This window comes from Streptopelia decaocto, assembly GCF_964273445.1.
Source record: "Streptopelia decaocto genome assembly, chromosome: 5".
NCBI classification, from domain to species: domain Eukaryota; kingdom Metazoa; phylum Chordata; class Aves; order Columbiformes; family Columbidae; genus Streptopelia; species Streptopelia decaocto.
In genome coordinates this window covers 35527768-35545291 of record NC_138659.1, presented here as the reverse complement: position 1 = coordinate 35545291, position 17524 = coordinate 35527768, and the positions used below count along the sequence as shown (strand labels likewise).

The following is a 17524-nucleotide window of genomic DNA, read 5'->3' as shown; positions in this document are numbered from 1 at the left end:
AGGGCTTCCCACGGGGCTCCAGACACTGGTCTGAGCCTTATCGCAAACCCAGGCAGATAAATCCATGTGTTTAGCTGGTTCAGATTATTATTAACGCGTACTTGTGGTCTCACGTTGAAATTACTGTAAAAATCACTAAATATACGATACGGATTTGAATTAAGGACAGTGTAGGAGGAAAGCGATTAAACTGCAGAGTTCTCTATGCAGTATCGATGGGTAGTCATATTTTCCTAGTTAATTTTCTGTTAAATGCTGCACCTGGCGAGGAAACTGGTTCTTTTAAGAGCTGCCTGGAGCGAGCGCCGCGCTTCCCCTCCCGGCCGCGGGGGGGCGCTGTGGGCAGCGCCGCCGGTTTGGGGTCGCGTTTCCGGGCCGGGTGCTCCCGACATGGCGGCGGCGCCGCTGCGCGTGTGAGCGGGATGGGATGGGACGGGACGGGGTGGGCCAGGCGGGCGGGACGGGGCCGGCGGGGCCGTGCGGCCGCTGACGCGCCGTGTCCCGCCGTGTCCCGCAGGCTGGCGTGCGGAGACGTGGAGGGGCGGCTGGACGCTCTCTTCGGGCGGGTCCGCGCCGTGCAGGGCAAGAGCGGCAGCTTCGATGTAAGGCTGGGGGGGCACCGGGACCTCGCTCCGCAGCGCTCCCCGCGGGGCCTGCCCGGGGGGACACGGGAGGGGCCCGGGGGGCTTGGGCGGGGGTGCTGGGCGGGGTCAGGCCCCCCTCGCTCTGCCCGTGGTACAAGGGACAGCAGAGGGGTCTGTGCAGCCCCTTGTCCACGACCTGGGATGCAGCAGCTGTCGCCTTGTGGTCTTGAAACCCCCCCCGTCACGGTTCAACCCGTCAGTGCTGGAAAGGCTGAGGGAGCTGGGGCTCTTGAGCTTGGAGAAGAGGTGCTGTTGTGTGTCTAATACTGGATACGTAAAGCTCTGCGTGTGGAAAAGCCGGCGGGTGTCGCGTCTTTGGTCAAGTGGCTGTTCGCGCTTTCTCCGATGTTTTTTTAGATGCTTTTGTGCGTTGGGAGTTTCTTTGGCGCTACTTCAGAGGCAGAATGGGCAGAGTACCGCACAGGGGCCAAGAAAGGTAAGGGGGCGATGCCACTCATGCTGCTTTGCGACCCGCTTTGCTCTCTTGTCGCAGGGTGTTTCTGAATTCAGAAGCCGCAGTTACATGGTGTACTGTATAACAAGTAGGAAAACTCCACGCAGGAGGGAATTATGGGTTTGTTTTAAACCAAAACTCATTTCTGTGATGCTCTTGGACTCAGAATCACAAAGATGTGTGTGTCCAAGTGGCCTGGCTGTGGTTTGGGCATTGAGGTCTGTGCCTGGCTTATCTGGGGTGGGTTAGAAGGGGGTGGTCAGTAGGTCAGAGAGGTTCTCCTGCCCCTCTGCTCTGCCCTGGGGAGACCACACCTGGAATATTGTGTCCAGTTGTGGCCCCTCAGTTCCAGCAGGACAGGGAACTGCTGGAGAGAGTCCAGCGCAGCCACCAAGATGCTGAAGGGAGTGGAGCATCTCCCGTGTGAGGAAAGGCTGAGGGAGCTGGGGCTCTGGAGCTGGACAAGAGGAGACTGAGGGGTGACTCATTCATGTTTACAGATATATAAAGGGGGAGTGTCAGGAGGATGGAGCCAGGCTCTTCTCGGTGACAACCAATGAAAGGACAAGGGGTAATGGGTTCAAACTGGGACACAAGAGGTTCCACTTGAATTTGAGAAGAAACTTGTTCCTGGTGAGGGTGGCAGAGCCTGGCCCAGGCTGCCCAGGGAGGTTGTGGAGTCTCCTTCTCTGCAGACATTCCAACCCGCCTGGACACCTTCCTGTGTAACCTCATCTGGGTGTTCCTGCTCCATGGGGGGATTGCACTGGATGAGCTTTCCAGGGCCCTTCCAATCCCTGGCATTCTATGATCTGGCCAGCGCTGTTTGTAGCTGTGGGTAGCGCCTGTTCTGCAGCCACAGAGACCAGAAAGCTCCCCAAAGGGGATGGGTTTGCCCATTCCTCTGTGGTCCCTGTAGCCCTTGTGCTGAAGATGTTTTCCCCAGTTATCCCCAGCTTGTTTGTGTGTCTTTGTGAGCCATCTGGATGACGATTGTCCCAAGGAAGCTCTCTTGCGCCTGCAGGGAGAAGAGTGGGTGTTAAAACGCCCCCGCGCTGAAGCATTTTTTTGCTTATCCTCACTTGAGTTGTCTTTACCCTTTGAACTGTCGAAAAAAATCCATAGCTTAGAGCCTCACCTCTACACACATAGACACAAACAAGACTCGTGTCACTTCATTTTGGTTTTAAGCCGTTCGTAAGGATTTCAGACACCACTCTGCAACTGAAAGCAATCTCCTGTATCTTCTGGCTGTGGGAGCTGGAGTTTCAAGCAGTTGTAGCTGGAGCGGAGCTGCTATATGGCTGCTGCTCTCCCTTCTTGAATAGGAAACCACTGCTGGTTTTTATTCCATGACCTGCTGACCAGCTACTGGTCTGCCAGGAAACCTACAGGAGCTGTCGCTGACATCGCTCGTTGCTTTTTCTAACTTTTAGTAGCTTGAAAAGATCCGACATGGGCTGTTTGGAGAAATGAATTTTTATTGCTCACTTAGCCATATGTTAAAACTGGTGCTTCCCATTGCTTTTTTTATTATATGGTGGTTCGAGGTAAAGTCACGCAGCAATTTCTTCTACCAAGTGAATCAAAAAGCTGATGAACTTGAGCTTTTAATCTAAAACATCAATGGTTTTCAGTTTTTTGATAGCCGTACAAATTTAGATCAGCTTAAACTCAATCTCCCTGTGCTTTGGTGTTTACTTAGCACTGCTGGAGGGGAGACCTGTGTTATTACAGCTATGGATTGTTCCAAGCTGATCTTATGTGGGCAGTGGAGCGAGTTGGAGCTAACGCAGAGGTTGTTCTCTGCTGGTGCTATAGCCGGCTTGGGGACTTTTGGGTGAAGGTTTCTTGTTCTGTGCTGATGGCTCCTCTGGGCGCTGCTAAGGTGTGTGTGGGGTCTGTAGGAATGGATGGGACTCCTTGTAAACGTGGGCTGAACTTGTGCTCATGTCCTTAAATTGAAGCATGTGGTTTCCTTCCTCAGCTCCAATTCCAACCTACGTGCTCGGTGCTAACGACCAAGAGACCGTGAGTTATTTTCCAGATGTCAGCGGCTGCGAATTAGCTGAGAACATCACTTACTTAGGTAAGGCGGTTTGTGACAAGAGACGTGCACTTGCCTGGTGGTGCTTTGATTAACAGTTTCTGATCTTCCCACTTCAAAGCCCTTCCTTTTTCTGGAAATTTTAAGGTGGCATTTCTTATTCTGGGGTTCAGACTAGAGTTGGACTTGAGAAGAAACTTCTCAATGAGGGTAACAGAACACTGGCCCAGGCTGCCCAGGGAGGTTGTGGAGTCTCCTTCTCTGCAGACATTCCAACCCGCCTGGACACCTTCCTGTGTAACCTCATCTGGGTGTTCCTGCTCCAGGGGGGGATTGCACTGGATGAGCTTTCCAGGTCCCTTCCAACCCCTGACATTCTGGGATTTTGTGTGATTCTGTGGTGTTGAAAGGCTGATACAATCTGCTATGTAAAACGTGAAAGAGAACTCTGCTTTTTGGTTGTTTTCTAATGCTGAACTTGCTCACCAAAAGGAGGAGTGGTTGAAAGATCCTGTTCTCGGAGAATATCTTATTCCCATAGCATGTCTTTGTGTGGGAAAGGTTTCCTACCTGAAGTATGACTTTGCTGTGCTCTGAGGCTGCACTGGAGCAGCAGAGGTAAGAAGCGTCATCTTTAAAGGTAATAAAGGAAAAACTAGTTGATTTCTAGAATGCCACCTGACAAGTAAAGGCACTTGCCATCGGCTGTTTTTACTCATGGCTGGTTTCAGAACTAAGGCAGGGTTTCTGAGTTCCTCTGTCGGTCAGGCGCCCGAGAGGTTGACGTGCAGTGTCTACATCTCAAGCGCGTGCCTGTGTATTAACGCAGGCCGCCGAGGTCTTTACAGCGGCACTTCTGGACTGCAGATCGCCTACCTGAGCGGTACCGAGGCCCGGGACGAGCCAGCTCCTGCCTACAGCTTCAGTGCCAAGGACGTGGCGGAATTGAAAACGTCGTTGTTATCAACCCCAAACTTCAAAGGTGTGGATATATTGCTGACGTCCCCCTGGCCCAGAGATGTGGGGACTTTTGGCAACAGTGCGGTAAGCGTTGTTTTCTGCTGGGATAGCTTTGCAGGTGGATTTAACCTTTCTCCTTGCTGTGGCAATTTGGGCTATTTGGCCACCCCCAAGTGCTTGAGAAAGCTGAGAGTGAAAAACGGACAGTGGATGTTCTGGTTCTTCCTCCCAATGGGGAGAGACATTTGTGAAACTTCAGGGTGTTTTATCTGTCCCTGCTTGAAAAATCAGAGTCGATAGCTTTCATCTCATCACAAACGTTGCTCTGAAACAACGCTGCTAGCTTCTGGTGCGGAATGCTGTGCTTTCTCCCCACTTCAAAACTTTTAAAGCATTTTGGTGTTTATTTTGTTGCATATCAGCCAGCTGTACTAAATGGTCTTGTTTTTCTGCTGTCTGGATGTTGTTCTGCCTGTGTCCAGTTATCTGTTGTTAATGCTCCTCAGCAGAAGTGACTTTCCAGTGATAAATTAAGGTGATCTGAAACCTTCCTGGTGAGCAAGGCCGCGGACCATGGCAGAAATGCACTTTTTGCACTTCTGACATGCCAAAACAGATGCAACCTTCAGACTAAAAGCATGAAGCCCCTCCCTCATCTCTGCCCCTCCTCTAAAAGCCAAACGACCCCACTGTCCGAGGGAGTTGGAGAGAAACAGGTTGTAGGGATGTTCCGGCTTAAAAAGAAAACTCAGGTCTCAAAGTTCCCTTGGGGATTCTCTGTAGTAGTTGAGCGTATCCTTCCACCTTGGCATGAGTGTTCTGAAAACGTACTCGCTTGGGTTAACAGCGGAGTGTATTAATAGTGATTGTATTCAAACCTGCATCTCGGTGGAGTGTGTGCTTTATGACCTGAGGATTTCAGTAACAAGTCTCGGAGATTCCCGTGCGCACTGAGACCCAGAAGTTTGAGGAATGAACAATCAGGTGTCTTGCTCTTTGTCACCAGAAGTTTCTCTTCCAGCAAAGCTGGTGTGAGGAGCTGATCTGCATAGATGAGAATTAACTCCCTGGAGTTTTGCTCTGACTTCTCAGGGGTGGGAGCGGGATAGAATGATGCTTCCTCAGAGCTTTCTTGTTTGCTTGCCTCATGCACTAAAGTTTTGGTACCCTGAGCATGTGGTCAAAACTTGTCTTGATGACTTTGACATCTGATGGTGTTTGCCGAACTGACTCTGTGCTGCCCTGGCTTCACACCACCAAGAGGAGGACAATATGGCAAACCCTTTGCAAACCCTTTGTACACAGAATAAATGAGTAGGCTCTGGTGGCTGATAAGAGATCGAGCCCTTGGAGTGTTTTGTTTCACTTCCAGGCAGTGGTGACCACCACCATCAGTCTCCACATTTCCAGCATGCTGTTCTGTATAGAACTGTTTATTTTCTCTGCGGTCTGACAGGTTTCTTTGTTGGGTTGTTTTTAATAAAACTTGATTTGTATTTTGCAGGGAGAAATCAATACCAAAAAGTGTGGCTCCAACTTAATATCTGATCTAGCTGCAAGTCTCAAACCAAGATACCACTTTGCCGGCCTGGAGAAGGCCTATTATGAAAGACTTCCTTACAGGTTTGTAAGACCATTTGAAATCTCATTTATTTTCCAATAGGAGTTCCATTTTTAAACAACACAGGAGGACAACTTTAAAAAAATTTTATTAAGTCATCCAGCCTCAATGCAGGGTCGAGATTGTTTCTCAGATCCGCCTTATTACGGTAATTCCTGCTGCCTTGAAAACGATGCCATTGCTGACAGCGCTTGTCTGAGGACGTTGTTGTGAATCTAATGCCAAATTAGTTGCCCTGGGTCACATTTAAACAGTGTTCAGCCCAATTCAGGGGTGTATCTCTGAAAATGTATCACGGAAAAGCTCTTGTGTAGTGAAGAGACTGGTGTCTTTAGTCATAACTTTGTACAGAAAATGTCACTAGTGGCATAAGGCAGGTGTCAGAACAACCTACACATCATGTTAACATTGGGAAAGAGTATTATCCTTCCCACAGGAGATGCTTTAAAGGTGTAGCTGCTTTCAGGCTGCAATGAGATGTCACTTTGGTCTGTGCAGCTGTTTGCTATTAGGTCTTGGGACTCTTTCTGTCCTCAAGCCTCTTGTTCTTGGCCAAAGACTGTGGCTGAGGTGCTGCCTGAGCAGATTCACGGAGGACACGTGGTTTTCCCACTGTCCTTTTCCATATCGTGCCTGGCAGTACAGCCGTGTTTTGCTTCCTTCCAGAAATCACACCGTGCTACAGGAGACCCCGCAGCACGTGAGCAGGTTTATCGCTCTTGCCGACGTTGGCAACACGAGCAAGAAGAAGGTACTGATGCTTTTGAATCTTCTTTTCTCAAGGACAAGTAATAGGGCAGTAAGCCCAGCTTTGGCTAGCTGCAGGACAGTGTCCATCACTTAAAAGCCTGACTCAAGTGGAGGGATCTGGCTCACTTGAGGAAGAAATACCTGCAAGACTTGCTCTGAGGCACCTGTGTTGTTCACCCCTGTTCAAATAGCGTGTAGCCGTGAACACAACTGCAGAGGAAAGCGGTTAGAAAGGTGTCATTCCTTCCTCTTCCCCAGCTGCTTTACAGATGTTCTGTTCACACGGCCTGCTTTAAGAAGGCAGCAAAATTCCAAAGGAACCTTTCTAAATCACAGAAAAAAAGCTTCTGGGATAGGAAGGGGCTGGTTGGTTGGTTGGTTGTTTTTAACCTGTTTAAGAAAGTTACAGAATGTTGGTATAGAGGGACAGGTTGGTAGTGGCTAAGAACACATAGGAATTAGGCCTGGTAACAAAAATGGTCCAGGACAGAAAGAAGGCCTGGAAACAGGCAGGGATCAACGCCGGGTTTTTTGCACGTAGGATACACAGCTGCTTTTCAAAAGGATCTTTCTTGGAAGTGAAAGAAGTGAGCTGCTTGGAAGTGCTCCATAAACTCTTGGTTGCCCTGCACAGCAGACTGGCCCAGGGAGCGTGTTTTTCATGCCTTTCCGTAGCTTAAACCCTGGTTTGCTGAGTTCTTGCGGTGCTAAGCTGTGTGTTACCGTTCCAGGATGGCCGAGGTGACAGCTGACCTCTTCAGGGCTGCAGTTGTGGTAAAAACTCCTTGCATTTCAGATGTCTGTTTTTGTTCTAGTATCTCTACGCTTTCAGCATTGTGCCAATGAGCTCGATGGACCCAGCAGAGCTGGTGAAGCAGCCACAGGACGTCACGGAGAATCCGTACCGAAAATCGCGGAAGGAGGCGCAGAAGACCAAAGCGCCTCTGTGTGCAGAGGTACCGCTGCCTTCTCCCCTGTGTGTTTCACTCCCTGAGTTCAGGGAGCTTAGAACAGTGTTTGGCTTTAACCGTGGAATATTTCTATCCAAAACACTAAGGGTTCTGTGGAAACTGTTTGCATCAACCAAATCGTATAGGTGCAACGTGAGGGAGTTTGTTACAGTTTGCTCCTTTAGCCAACTGTATCCTGGGCTGTATCAAAAGGAGCTCAGTTCATTCTGTTCAAGGATATTGATGCTTTTGCTGTTGATGCTTTTCAAAGGTGGTTCCATGCCTCTTCGGGGAAAAAGCAAATTCTTGTATGTACTGTGACTCTCTGGTGCAGTTATAACAGACTTCGGTTTTCTTTTTCTAAACAGGAAGAACCAGCTTGTCAGTTTTTCTTTGATTTGAACAAGCATCAGGGAAAGAAGCGTCCTTCAGATGGGAAGGAGAGAGGGAACTCCCAACCTAAGCAAGCCAAAAAACCCCGTGAGTATGCAGATGCTTTTTCCTGAGCGTTGGACCGTCCCTTCGTTTTTCTCAAGCTGTTGAGCTGTGTATGTCAGCTTGCCAATGTGCTCACAAAATATTAATGAACTGGGAAGGGAGCCCTTCCGTTACCTCTGTATTTCTGTGCTGTAAAACACATCAGAGTTCGCCTGACTTGAAGAAATTGAAATAAAATCCCTAAGGATCGTTACTTTTAAGTGACAACATTACTGCAGCCGTGTCTCTTTAGGAATGTTGGCATTTCCCAGGGGGACCAGATCTGCTTCCAGGAGCTGTGTCCTTCTAACATCTTCATCACTTCATCAGCTCTTCCAGCTCCATTGCTTGTTCTGACAAATAAGCCTTGTGCTGTAACACTTGTTTCTCTTTCCCAATAAAGCGCAGCCCCCGGGGCCCTGCTGGTTCTGCCTTGCCAGCCCAGAAGTTGAGAAGCACTTGGTTGTTAGTATCGGCACGCACGTGAGTACCGCAGCGCGTTCTTTGCTACCTGGCGGCAGAATCGTGCCGAGACACGGCAATAGAAAATAACCATCTCCAGTTGTAAATCTTAAACTTTATTTGAAGCTGATTGTGGATTTGAAGCTGATTTTCTTGTCATAGGAAGCAATTGTAGCTACAGGGGAGAAGTTCACTTGGCTGCTTTCCTACAGACAAGGCATTCTCCGGCATTCAAAAGTGCTTTTTTTTGCCCCTTAGCAGTCACTCTGTCTTTCTCATTCCTCTAGTAATTAATAAATTGCTAATAAACAATCCCTAATAAGCGACATAGAGGAGAAGACTTCCCTGTTCCCAGGGCAGAATCACTAGGCTGGGGGATACTCAGAATACAGCTATAGAGTACATTTCCACAGCGTGGTAAGTTTGAGCTGCTTGCTGCGAGTAACTGGTGTGTGTTTAATTTTTCCAGTGCTATCTTGCCCTGGCCAAGGGTGGCTTGTTACCCGATCACGTCTTGATTTTGCCTATTGGGCACTATCAGTCGGTGGTTGACTTGTCTGCAGAGGTGGTGGAAGAAGTGACCAAGTACAAGTCTGCGCTAAAGGAATTTTTCAGAAGTAAGGGAAAGAGATATGTCCTATTTGAAAGAAACTATAGGAGTCAGCATCTACAGTTACAGGTATGGCACCTTGGGAGAATATAAACTTGCACTTATCTTCACATTTCCCTCTTGATTCTGTGCCTTCCCAGAGCATGGAGAGAAGTCGTCCCACCCACACAGATAGAGCCCGAGCGAAAATAAAACCGTGTGCTGGTTCTGCCACAGTCCTTTAATTCTTCCCGTTACAGCAGCACCGTGTTGGTTGTGTTGAGTGCATGAGGAAAACCTTGTGGAACTGATTAAAAAGAGAAGTGGCAAAACCTCGCGCTCACTCTGATGGGATAGGGGTTTATTGTGGTGGTTTCTGTTTTTGGCAGATCTGTAACAATATCAGAGTGGCCTTAAACTACCACAGAGATCAGAACGGAGATGGCTGTGCTGAGAACTTTGTCAAGCTTTTAGTTTTCAGCTTTTTGTTCAGCTCCTACAGTAAAAAACCTCATAAGTTTAAGCCTGTACAGGCAGGTGCTCACCTGTCGTGTTTGATGATGCTGAGCGGTACTGAGGAGCACGCCAGCTCCAGTGATGGACTGATTGCTTTCTGCTAATGGGGTTTTTTGCCTTTTATTCTTTTTACGGGACTGTTGTCCTCCCTCTCCAGGTGGTTCCTGTCCCATTGGACCACTGTACTTCCGAAGACATTAAAGAGATCTTTATTGCCCAGGCACAGGAACAACAGATCGAATTATTAGAGATCCCAGAGCACTCGGATATCACGCAAGTATGAGACAAGGTTTTGCCTGTTATTTACTTTCCCTTTGGCCTGTTTAGGCTGAGGTCATGTTGTGTGGTGGGGCTAAGCTGGTGGAGACAGATCATTGTAGACTTGATCTGGAGATGTGCCAGGTGTACTCTGCTCTGAGCGAAGTTCCTGTGAACGACAGATATGTTGCTTATCTGCAAATTATTCCAGCTACTCATAGGCCTTGTGATACCAAACCCTTTCAGTGCTGTTGCACATCGGGTAGTTTTAGGTTCCTCTGGGTAAGAATTTGAAAGAAATCTTCCTGAGAAACGAGTCAGTAGTGATATCGGGGTTTTTTCTTTGTGTTCAGCGCTCACCTGTTCTGCAGCGGGAGCCAGAAATAGCACGTGTGCATGCCTGTTGTGGCTATCAAAACCCATGTTGGCAAGCTTAGTGGCTGAATTTTTTGGCCCAGAAATGTGCGTGTTGTCCCTTCACATGCTTTCCTTCCTCTAAAAATGGGCCGTATTAGTACAGGATGGCTTAGGTCAGGGTAAGAATGATCAGAGCTGCTTGGCTCTCCCATTTAACAACTCTGTAGTGGTAACTGCAGAGCTAAACCACAACAAATACTACAAGTAGTGCCCTGTGTGCATCCTGCACTGAGGATTCCAGCGAGCGGTGATCCCTCGCTTCATCGTCCTCTGGATGTTACGCTTTTACGTCGGCCACCACTGCAGTTTGGGTTATGCCCAGTTTCCAAGATATGCCTCTCTGGTCAGGACACAGCTGCGCTTTTCCAAAAACCTGCTCTGGGCTGGGGGACCAGAGCTGGTGCTGCGGGAGCAGGTGGGGCCGCAGCGGCCCCCCCGATCCCCGCATCTCATCCCCCCCGATCCCCCCATCTCATCCCCCCGATCCCTGTCTCATCCCCCCCATCTCATCCCCCCGATCCCTGTCTCATCCCTGCATCTCATTCCCCCCCGATCCCTGTATCTCATCTCCCCGACCCCTGTCTCATCCCCGCATCTCATTCCCCCCCGATCCCTGTATCTCATCTCCCCGACCCCTGTCTCATCCCCGCATCTCATTCCCCCCCGATCCCCGCATCTCATCTCCCCCGATCCCTGTCTCATCCCCCCATCTCATTCCCCCCTGATCCCCGCATCTCATCCCCCCGTTCCCCACATCTCGTCCCCCGCAGGTGGCGCAGCCGGGCACCCCCTACTTCTACGTGGAGCTGGACACGGGGGAGAAGCTGTTCCACCGCATCCGCGGCCGCTTCCCGCTGCACTTCGGCAGGTGGGTGCCCCCCGCCCCGCTGCCGGCCGGGCGGCGCCGCGGCGGCGCTGACGGGCGGCTCCGCGCTGTGTTGCAGGGAGGTGCTGGCGAGCGCGGCGCTGCTGGCGCTGCCGCAGCGGGCGGACTGGCGGCGCTGCGCGGCGGAGCGGCCGGAGGAGGCGGCGCAGGCCTCCGCTTTCCGCCGGGACTTCCAGCCCTTCGACTTCGCCCTGCGGGGCTGACGGCGGCGCTGACGGCGGCGAGGGACGCGCGGCCGTTGGCGGGCGGGCGGGCGCGGGCGCTGACGCGGCAATAAAGGCGGAGTCTCGGTGGCCCCGAGTGGCTGCGGCGATGGAGCGGGGCGGCCCCCCCGGGCCCGGCGGCGAGCGGGCCCCCGGCGGGGTCGCGCTGCGGGGGCAGCCGGCGGGCGGCTGCGGGCCCTGGGAGATGCGGGAGCGCCTGGGCACCGGCGGGTTCGGGAACGTCAGTCTGTACCAGCACCAGGTGCGGCCGTGCGGCGGCGGGGGCCGGGCGGGCAGGGCCGGGCCGGAGCGGGGCGGCTGACGGCGCTGTGTCCCGCAGGACTCGGGCGCCCGGGTGGCCATCAAGTCCTGCCGGCTGGAGCTCAGCGTCAAGAACAAGGACCGCTGGTGCCACGAGATCGAGATCATGAAGAAGTGAGTGCGGAACGACCGGCACGGCGCTGCCGGGGCCCGGCGGCCTGACCCAGCGGGCTGAGGGACCGGGGTGGGGACAGCGGGGCCTTCTGCCCCTGAACCAGCGGGCTGAGGGACCGGGGTGGGGACAGCGGGGCCTTCTGCCCCTGAACCAGCGGGCTGAGGGACCGGGGTGGGGACAGCGGGGCCTTCAGCCCCTGAACCGGCCGGGGTATGGGGACCGAGGTGTGGGGACAGTGGGGCCTTCTGCCCCTGACCCAGCGGGCTGAGGGACCGCGGGTGGGGACAGCGGGGACTTCAGCCCCTGACCCAGCGGGCTGAGGGACCGCGGGTGGGGACAGTGGGGCATTCAGCCCCTGGACCAGCCGGGCTGAGGGACCGCGGGTGGGGACAGCGGGGCATTCAGCCCCTGGACCAGCTGGGCTGAGGGACCGGGGTGTGGGGACAGTGGGGACTTCAGCCCCTGGACCAGCCGGGGTGTGGGGATCGAGGTGTGGGGACAGTGGGGGATTCAGTCCCTGAACCAGCCAGGGTGTGGGGACAGCGGGGCATTCAGCCCCTGATCCAGCTGGGCTGAGGGACCGGGGTGTGGGGACAGCGGGGGATTCAGCCCTTGAACTGTCCGGGGCTGAGAGACTGGGGTGTGGAGACAGCAGGGCATTCAGCCCCTGAACCGGCTGGGCTGAGGGACTGGGATGTGGGGACAGCGGGGACTTCAGCCCCTGGACCAGCCGGGGTGTGGGGATAGTGGGGCCTTTAGCCCCTGGACCAGCCGGGGTGTGGGGACCAAGGTGTGGGGACAGTGGGGGATTCAGTCCCTGAACCAGACAGGGTGTGGGAACAGCAGGGCATTCAGCCCCTGATCCATCTGGGCTGAGGTACTGGGGTGTGGGGACAGCGGGGACTTCAGCCCCTGAACTGGCTGGGCTGAGGAACCGGGGTGTGGGGACAGCGGGGCCTTCAGCCCCTGAACCAGCTGGGCTGAGGGACCAAGGTGGGGACAAGCAGAGTCCAGTGGCCCTGAACCAGCTGCAGTGGGGACACCAGGGTGCGGGGACAGCACCCTCAGCACCTGAACCAGCCGGGCTGCAGGTGTGGGGACAGGCGGCCCCTGAGCCAGCCAGGGCATGGGGACAGCGGGGGCTTCAGCCTCTGAACAGGGATGAGGGTCTGCCTGGCACTTCCTGGCTCCGCGCTGGTTTGCGTGTTATCCCAGGATGTGCAAGTGCTTCTCCTCCAGTGTACTACTTGATGTCTTGGCTTCGGACCCGGTGACATCCAAACCCCTGGTGCTTTTGTGCTGCCTGGGCTGTTTGTCCATCCGGAATTCCTCCAAATTTGCACTGTGCGGTGTGTTGAGTTTTAACGTGGTGACATGAGAGCAGCTGCGTGACCCCATACGTGCAGTGTGTGCATCTCTAATGTAGCAAACGGGGGAGCTAGGAATTTTTTTCCTCTGTCACATGTACAGAATAACGTTTCCTAATGCTTTCTCGTCAGAAACTATGTACCCTATGCTGCCCGCCATCCCTCTCCAGCCTGTCACCCTAAGGTACCTGTGAACCAGAGCCTTGAGAACATCAGTGGTAGCCTGGGGTGTTGGTGTCTCACACGGTTGTTCCCTTGTCCTGAGAGCTCCTTCTCCCTCCTAAGAGATTGAAGCATGAAATGCTCCATCCCTCTGGTGGCAGCAGGGACTCTGCTCAGCTTTGTTCTCATTTGATCCCACTAATGTCTGCAGTACCCCTGCTCCAAAGTGCTTTACCGAACTCCTGCTGTGCCTTCTTGTGGCTCTTGCCCACTTGCTGTAACCGCTAACATTGGAGGAAACCACTTGCACGCAACCTGGGTTTGTGAGCCAGGGCTTGGTGATCACTGTTCTCCTTAGTGTTTTCATCATTCGTGTTTTCTGAATGCATGCACTGAGCCACACAGCTACAGCTGCTTGTGGTGGCTCCCAGAGGCTTTGGAAGGTGTGCACAGCAGGAATTTGTCTTCACTTTCTTCTGGATGTGTCCTATTCCCAAGAATAACGTGCGTTAGAAACAGGAAGCAGCTGTTTGAATTAAGTTGCAGAAATTAATCCTTCCCCATGTGTCTGGGTTTCACCTGCCTGGTTCTACCACCCAAGTACAGTTCCGCAAGTGTTGGCAGGTTCCTCTGGGTCAGGGAAAACTGTCCCCACGTGCAGAAACAGAGACACGTACATAATGACTTTGTCAGGAATGTGCAGGAATTCAGAACTGGAGCCCCGATATTCATCATCGAAGTCCCGTACCTTGACTTTGGGATCTTGGTTCTGCTCACCGCTGGTTTGTGTGTTCCCAAGGGATGGGTTTTGTGCACTGGTAGGTGCCATTTGCAGAGTGTACTTCTCAGCAAGCATACAATTGTGGAACAGAAATTGCACCTGAAATGTAAAAACATGGTTGGTTGGCATTTGTTGTCTCATTCTTGCAAAAAAGAAGTCAGAGTTTTCATCCAGCTTTCCTTGTGCTTAGGTTGAACCATCCCAATGTAGTGAGAGCCTGTGAAGTTCCCGAGGAGATGAACTTTCTGGTTAACGATGTTCCTCTGCTGGCGATGGAATATTGTTCAGGGGGCGACCTCCGGAAGGTAACGTCTGCTTTGCTTTGCAATATGTAGCAAAATAAGTGGAGTTAATGCTTTTCTGTAACTGCGGTTGTCTGTGAAACCGTGTATGTTCTGTGGTGCTTTTCTTTTTAGGTACAGGTGTGCAGAAGTAAATGTAAAGTGGGAAAAAAACCCAAACAATCACACATGGGAAACGAGACTTGTGTTTTTGAAACCTGAGGACAGAGCAATCCAAGGGCAGATCTCTTTTATCCTGAAGCAGTGTGTCCTTTCATGGCTTTAGCATTAATACAACTTCCCACCGCCTTGATAATTGCATCCATCGCGTTTGGCTTTGCTGCAGCTTGTCTCTGTCTGGAGTCTGGTCTGATTTTAGTTCCTATGTATCCCAGTAGAGTTCCTGCTCCCTTTCTATTGCAGCCAGATTCAGTGGTGAAGAAGCAAACCCCTGTTAGTTAAGGTTTGCTTAGAAATCACCTCATCTAAGTGATCAGGAAGGTTATTTTTCTGTTGTTGTTTCTGTTATGGGTGTTAAATACCACTGGAGGAACATGAGCAGATGTTGAGTGCAATAACTGCCACAGCAGCTGGTGTATCAGTAACTTACTGGGCCTCATTTCGTGTCTTCAAGTTGTTCAAAACAGTAGGGACAATATTAAGAGTCGGTTTTAAGGTTGGTAACAAAAGGATGTGGTTATATATGAAAATAGCATTTGGATGTTGGAAACATGTGGCTGACCAGGTTCTTGGTCACACTTGCGTGTTGATTTTTGCAGTAAAAGTTTTGAGACTACTTGAAGGTAAATTGGAGACCCTGGCCAAGAAATTTGGGATTATGTTAGCTGTACTTGTAATGCAGTATTTGATAATTTAATTTCCAATGCATCCTTAGAAGTTGCATAGATGCTGGGACAATTTAGGAGTTAACATGCTTCGTTTAATTTGATTGCATGTAATGCTTTGTTCCTTAAAGAAAAGATGCATGTTTTTATTTCTGATCCTGCTGCTCTTTAAATCTTCTTCTTATGCTTGCTTGGCATCATTTGTATTTTGCACCGCTATTAATTTCTCATTGCACATCTGCAATCTTCCATAAAGCCTGGAAAAGCATTGGCTTCTGTCTGCGTGCCATACACATATTGGGAGCGGTGTTGTGGGCTCTGCACTTCTGACTTTGCCCCTCTCCTCCTTTGGTGATTGTCTACCCAGAACTTACTGCTTCAGGTATTTGGGGCGTTCCCAAATCCCATCAAGCCAAACTTCAGCAGTTGAGGAATGAGCAGATTCCAGGAGCCTCAGGGCCCCCACTGCAGCAGCCATACGGCCCTGCCTGTGTCTCTTGTCCGTTTGCTTTCTGATGGCTTTCATGATTCGTGACCAGTCCGAATCTTCTTTTCAACCCCATCTCTGCACCATAAGTTTTCCTTTTGTTTTCTCTTTTCCCCAATGCTTTTATTTCACAAAGCCAACTGCCTCATTCAACTGGAGTTATATTTGAGCTGTCCTGTTTTCTGCGTCCTGTCAGCAGGGGATGGAAGATGTTGTTCTTGACTGTTAACTGTTGCATTGTAGTCTAACCATCTTTTTCTTTACTGTAGTTGCTAAACAAACCGGAAAACTGCTGTGGACTTAAGGAAAGTCAAATACTGTCCCTGCTTAGCGACATTGGTACGTAGTCTAATGCTTTTCTCATGTTGTGTATTTGGGTTTTTTTAATTATGTGTGATGGCATTTTGCTTTTTCAGCTGACCATATAATGAGAACAGGGTGTTAAAACAAATCAGGTTTCTATTCCAGAGGAAGGACTTGGTATCCCTGCTGATCGCAGGGATGAGCAGCTCGCACTAACAACCCGTCTGTGGAATGGGATTGGAAAAGCCGTGTAGTGGTCAGTTGTACGTAACTATGACCTTAACCTTCTGTTTTAAGGTCACAGTTTTCTGTTCAAACCTCGTGGCTCTGGAGATGCCAAACTGCGCGTCACCTGAATGTAATTTTTACAAGCTGAAAAAGCAATAGGCAATGTGAGAAGTGCTGGAGTTGCCCTGTTGCTTCTCTGTGTAGGGTTTGCTTAGTAGGAGGGACAGTACAGTAGTAGGACAGTACAGAGGAGATGATAACCTGGAGTGGAGCTGAGGGCAAGGTGGGTGAGAGCATAGCAGAAGGGGAGGCCAACCGTGCCTCGGCTAGTCCAGCAATCTTCTGGCTAATGAGATTTGCTCTCAACTGAGGGGTAATTAGGTGATGAGCAATCACGCAGTGCCGTACGTGGTTGTGCTACCGTGGAAATGGTGTCTGAGAAAGCAGAGTGTGGGAGCTCTGTGGGAGTTTGTTCCCTCTGGGGACAGCCCCCGTGTAGATTGGCTTAAACTAATCACAGAGTTTTGTTTGTAGTGGTGGGAGTGACAGAATGGGGCTGTTAGGTTGGTGCAGAAGTAATTGCGGGTTTGGGACTGTGAATTTTAAATCACTGTACCTAGGCTCAAACACATCTTTATTAATCAAAATAGGAACCATTGCAATCAACACATTTTTACCAATGAGAAACAAGTTTGTTTTTTCCTGTAGCATAAAAATCTGTGTTTTGGGATTTGATGAACTCTTGGACAGCATTTTCGGTTGTGAAAGCATTTTCCCTGAAGAAAGTTGTCGAGATGCTTGGACAAGTGGGGTCTGTTGGTGAGAGCTCAGGTGAATGTGGCGGACAAGGCGAAACTTCGTAGCCCCATTCATTCCACCTTTGCAGCGTTGGTTGTGCGGCGTGTGGTGAGGCGTTGTCATGGGGAGGAATTGGGCCCTTTCTGGTGACCAGGTGTTGCAGTTTTCAGTGCATCTCCTCGATTTGCCGAGCAGACTTCTCTGCTGCGGTGGTTTGGCCTGGATTCAGAAAGCTGCAGTGAATCAGAGCGACAGCAGAGCACCAAACAGTGACTGTGATGTTTTTTGGTGCAAGTTTGGCTTTGGGAAGCGCTTTGGATGTTCTCCTTGGTCCAACCACTGAGCTGGTCGTCGCTAGATGTCATATAAAATCCACTTTTTGTTGCATGTCACAATCTGATCAAGAAATGGTTCATTGTTATAACAGAATCGTAGAATGTCCTGGGTTGGAAGGGACCCACAAGGATCATGGAGTCCAACTCCTGTCCCTGCACAGGACACCCCACAGGTCACACTGTGTGTCTGAGGACGTTGTCCTGTCTCTTCTTGAACACTGTCAGGCTTGGGGCTGTGACACCTCCCTGGGGAGCCTGTTCAGTGTC

The 17524-nt window shown here is 51.1% G+C and overlaps 2 protein-coding genes across 2 annotated transcripts in view; both read left to right on the top strand.

The window, feature by feature from the left end:
- The first annotated feature begins 369 nt into the window (after positions 1-369).
- Positions 370-11324, top strand: CWF19L1 (CWF19 like cell cycle control factor 1). The gene is made up of 14 exons (XM_082054712.1): positions 370-413; positions 518-602; positions 1002-1080; positions 3086-3187; positions 3975-4189; positions 5610-5728; positions 6393-6477; positions 7292-7432; positions 7795-7906; positions 8307-8386; positions 8835-9044; positions 9628-9747; positions 10916-11013; positions 11090-11324. The coding sequence occupies exons 1-14, from the start codon at positions 391-393 to the stop codon at positions 11232-11234; spliced, it is 1614 nt and encodes a 537-aa protein (XP_081910838.1). The 5' UTR covers positions 370-390; the 3' UTR covers positions 11235-11324.
- CHUK (component of inhibitor of nuclear factor kappa B kinase complex) overlaps positions 11297-17524 on the top strand; it is a 26253-nt gene continuing 20025 nt past the window's right edge. The window contains exons 1-4 of the mRNA XM_082054711.1: positions 11297-11496; positions 11575-11669; positions 14171-14285; positions 15863-15932. Of these exons, the coding sequence (XP_081910837.1) occupies positions 11344-11496; positions 11575-11669; positions 14171-14285; positions 15863-15932 (433 nt within the window). The 5' untranslated portion in view covers positions 11297-11343. The remainder of the gene's footprint in view (positions 11497-11574; positions 11670-14170; positions 14286-15862; positions 15933-17524) is intronic.